At 39.1% G+C, this 4,649-nt stretch overlaps 1 protein-coding gene across 1 annotated transcript; it reads left to right on the top strand.

Moving 5' to 3' along the window:
* The first annotated feature begins 2,771 nt into the window (after positions 1-2,771).
* On the top strand, positions 2,772-4,408 carry LOC147636976 (U-box domain-containing protein 26-like). The gene has a single exon (XM_086800576.1). It carries the CDS (start codon positions 3,084-3,086, stop codon positions 4,338-4,340), a length of 1,257 nt encoding a protein of 418 aa, XP_086656702.1. The 5' UTR covers positions 2,772-3,083; the 3' UTR covers positions 4,341-4,408.
* The last annotated feature ends 241 nt before the right edge of the window (positions 4,409-4,649 follow it).

Below are 4,649 nucleotides of genomic sequence, written 5' to 3'. Positions count from 1 at the left end.
TCCCCTCTCGCTATGGGTTATGCATTTTCAAGCAGGTCTAGTATTGTAAAACATTGTCATGTATTGATGAATGGTATTCACATTACGAGCATTTATCAGTTTGAAATCTTATAGAAATGACAGGGGAATGACGAGAACAAGAGAGAAGAGAAAGGGTGAAGGCGCTCCAATACATACTCGCTCTTTTCCAAAAAATTTCAAAAGATACCTTTATTATTGTGGTGTAGAAACTCGAGGAAAGATGCCTTTATTATATTAACATTAAAAAAGATAAAAATTATTTTTTATTTTGTTTATTGTAAAAGTAGAGTGTATCTGTCCCATTGCTATAAATATAGAGGTAAGCTCCAAAGCACTTTGTTAATCCATTACCACCAAGCCTTGTTAGTAGAGTACACCACCCTAAACCCTCCTTCGTTTTGTTTGTGATTGCCTCATCAAATACTAGCATTGAAGCTGTTGTTGCACATATCCAGAGGGAGGCCACCAATGTGGAGGTCAAGCAGAAGACCATAGATGGTGCACAAGCATGGAAAGGTCTCACATCCTTTCCACTTCCTGGTAAGGATGATGCTATTTCTCAAGTGAAGGCCAAAGTGGTGGGCTTAATTGCGATATGGCGAGCCCATGGTTTTATTGATGAATTGTCTGAGTGTGTCTTGCTAGAGGAGGTGCATAAGGGTACAAACACCATTTCAGTTACTTTGAGCCTACACCCCGAAGGACAAGCGAGCCCCTGGTTTTCACATTTCTATATATGGAAGTTGTAGGTGAATGAACTTGGTTTTATTTTCAGTTTGAAGCAATAACCTCGATGTAGAGGATTGTCATGTTGTCATGTTTTTCTGTTTTCACTCCCTCTGGCTCTCTATCACCCTCTCCCTCTTAAATAATTATGTCATGTTACTCTCTCCAACTATCTTCGCCCCTCTCTCTCTTCATGGAGGGGGGAGGGTATCTTTTTGGAATCCACTCACCTGATTCCCAAAAAGCACTCCGCTCACAAAAAATCCCCCTGCCTATTACCACCATTAAAGATAAGTAGGATTAATTAGTTAACAAATAAAACATGCTTATCCTTTATTCATTTTTAAAAAGATTTATTAACCATTGAAGATAAGCAAGGTTAATTAGTTGATAAATAGAACATGCTTATTCTTTATTCATTTTTGAAAAGATTTATCAAATTTTTCAATAAAACATGAAAACAAGACATCTTCATCGACCTTCAATTTCTATTTTCCTATGTTCTTTTTTAAATTTATGTTTTATTACTTCAAATATGTCTTGATATTACGTTTGGATATCTGGATAGCCCTATCTTTTTTTTCCCTTTCAAACAATGGGGTATTCTCTTGAAGGTCAAAATTTCTAAAGTTTTGAAATTAAGTCATTCTTTATTATTGCTTGGAGCTCAAATTTGGTGGTGTTTTGAAACTAAGTCATTTTTAATTGTTACGTGGAAGTTTTCAATGTCTATAAAGTAATGTGATGATTGGAAACTTGAAGTACTAAGTCTATAGGTATGAAACGATTGTTGACAACTACTCTTTAACTTTCAAAGCTTACCAAGACATTGATGTGTGAACGCTTATAATTAACTCCTACTTTATGACTTCCAAGGGTTACAAAGAAATTGTTGTGATTCGAAATCAAGGACTTCCTTATCAAGAGCTCAACAAATGAGCATTCCAAAGTTTACAAAGACATTAGAAATTAGTTACTTCAATATGGACGGCTCAAAAAAATAGGCATCTGTAGTGGTAAAAAAGATAAGCATTCAATTATTTTGTTTGAGCATTTAAAGTCGTCAAAAAGCTTGGCTTTAGGCATTTAATTATTTTCTTTAGGCACTTAAAGTGGTCGAAAATCTTGGCTAAAGTTTAGGAATTTTGGTTTAGATTTGACCCCATCTTGATTTGAGAAGATTGATTTTTTGGGTGATTTTTTTGTGATTTTTCCCTGATATGGTAGTATTTGGGAAGAAGTATCATTTTCAAGAGAGAGAAAAAGGCTTATTTTTAGGGATTGTCTTGATTTTATTCAATTGAAAATAAAAAGTTTTTTCGTGCACTAGAGTATTTGTATGTTCCTAAGAGTGCTGGGAATGGGACCACATTGATGGTAAAGGATGGCATTGAGGTCGGTGTCATGGAAAAAACATGTCCTTTAGTGTAATTTTCAGTGCTCAAATTGAGAAAAACTAGCTGCAATTTTTTCAAGCCTCGAATTTACAGATTCAAAGGTTTTGAAATTTTATCGGTGAATGTATGCAGTTTCTTCAATTAAAACCGGCTTGTTTTCGAGGCAAAGGTTTTATCTTTTTGGGTTGGGTAACGCTACGGACTATATTGGAGTGTGGAGTAGTCAATGGCGTAATATTATGGGCGTTGGACCTTAGGCTAAAAAGTCTAACTTCCTAAGCCGTTCAAACGGTCCAAAATGTCATTTTGAAAATCAACCCGTTTTCATATGTCTCATTTTCAAAGTCAAATTAATTTTAATTATTTATATTCAAAACCGTGTAAAGTCAAGAAAGTCATTTAATATACACGTGTAAAGTCATGCGTGCCCATACACGTGTAAAGTCACATGGTTGCATCACTTGGTACACGTGTGAAGTCATCAAATTCACATGGTTGCATCACTTGGTACACGTGTGAAGTCATCAAATTCGTGTGACTTTTGCATGGACTTGAGCAAGACTTTTACCGCGTCCTTCTTCTGCTCTTCTTTTAAATGCTTGCAACCACCATGTTTCACAATCCTCTCCACCATAGCTAGCTAGCCTGCATAGCTTAAAGCTTCATACATAACCAGTTTCCATAGCCATGGCCCAAAGCTAATACACAAGCCTTGCTTAATCACACTCAATCCCTTCCATTAATTGGATAAAATTCCTTTAATCACACTCATCGTCTTGTATCGTTTGATAGATTTCCCTCTAAATCAACCTTAATCACAATTCTCTACTTCTTAACCACAGCTCAGTCACAATTCTCTCTCGCTCAAAGATACCCCATAATTAGCTCAAGTAAGGGCTTAATCACAGCAATAGCTAATTTGAACTTAGTTTTTTGTGGATGAGTATGCTCTCACTAGCAATTAATCCCTCCATTAGCATCCCCTCCTTCTATATATGCCCAATTTCTCTCTGTCTCATGAGAGATCCTGTCACTGTGCCTTCAGGCATTACCTATGATAGATCTAGCATTGAGAAATGGCTAGATGAAGGCAATTCGACTTGCCCGCTCACCATGACTGTGCTTGGCCCCAACCCAGACCTTATACCCAACCATGCACTCCGTAGATTGATCCAAGACTGGTGTGTTGCCAACAAATCCAACGGTGTTGAGCGCATCTCAACCCCCAAAGCCCCCGCAGACCCTCACAGGATCAGATCCATGCTTACTGATATTGCGCGTGGGATTAACAGGCTTCCTTGCCTGCAGACTCTCAGAAGTCTAGCCAAAGAAAGCGAGCGCAACAGGAAATGCATCCAATCGGCAGGGGCCGTTGATGTTCTCGTCGATCTGATCATCGCTGGCGGCAATACTGAAGTTGATGCAGATCGAGAAACCATGGACGCTTTGCAAGAGGCTTTGGGTACCTTGGCGCAGCTTAATCTCTCATTAAACAGCACAAAAGCAGGGATTAATGATCAGGTTTTGCTGCAGCAGAGGATGCTCTGCACGCTGTTGTGGGTTCTCAACAAGGGCTCCATAGATGCTCGCGTAAATGCAGCCGGGCTGCTAGAAATGCTGGCGGCTGATAAATCCGCGATTAGGTTAATCTCATCCTCTAAGGAAGCAATTAGCGGCTTGATTAGTCTTCTAAAAGAGGATCTATATCCGGGTGCGGTGAAGGCAAGCCTTAGTACACTACTCAAATTGTACCTTGAAGCACCCTTTGAGAGCAAGCTTATGCTAAGTGAACACAAGGGGGCGGTTCAAACATTAATTGAGCTTTTGCCCGGGGCCAACAAAAGCATAAGTGAGAAAATACTAACCCTCCTAAGGGCCCTATCAAGTTTTGCAGAAGGCCGGATGGCCATAAGTGAGCATGCATTGGCACTCCCTGTTCTGGTAAGGAGCCTCTTAATGTTGTCTCATGTAGCTAATGAGCATGCTATAGGTATATTATGGGCCATCTCCATGAACTCCACCCATCATGATGACTCCATCATCCAAGAGGCCACACAGCTTGGTGCCACCCAAAAGCTTGTTGTGCTTGCACAAATGGACTCCTCCCCCCACACCAAACAGCAAACCAAAGACCTTCTCAAAGCTCTCACCCGTGTAGACTGTGCAGTTGTCTTCCACATCTCTCAAAAGATCTAAGTGGAGTGTCTCCATGTCTTATGCGATTTAATTTTTGCCCAAATGGCCAATTTTTGCAATCCACAAAACAACTTGCCGAGCGATGTGATTTTAATTTCCTTGTGTGTATTTTTAATAACAAGTTTGAACTTTGCAAGATGTTTTACGAAAAGTCATTGCATATACTGATAAAGCATCAAGAAATATTTTGCTTCATGTTCAAGCGCTTGGAAGAAAGCATTCTACTCTAGGCATGAGGTACATTCCATGAATTGCACTTTTAGGAGCTAGGTTGCACTAACCAGAGCATTTTTTTAAATTTTAAATTAA

Source organism: Cibotium barometz, chromosome 7, assembly GCF_041138505.1.
Source record: "Cibotium barometz isolate CiBa-2024 chromosome 7, ASM4113850v1, whole genome shotgun sequence".
Lineage (NCBI taxonomy): Eukaryota > Viridiplantae > Streptophyta > Polypodiopsida > Cyatheales > Cibotiaceae > Cibotium > Cibotium barometz.
The sequence above is the reverse complement of the archived record's forward strand: the minus strand, read 5'-3'. Positions and strand labels throughout refer to the sequence as shown.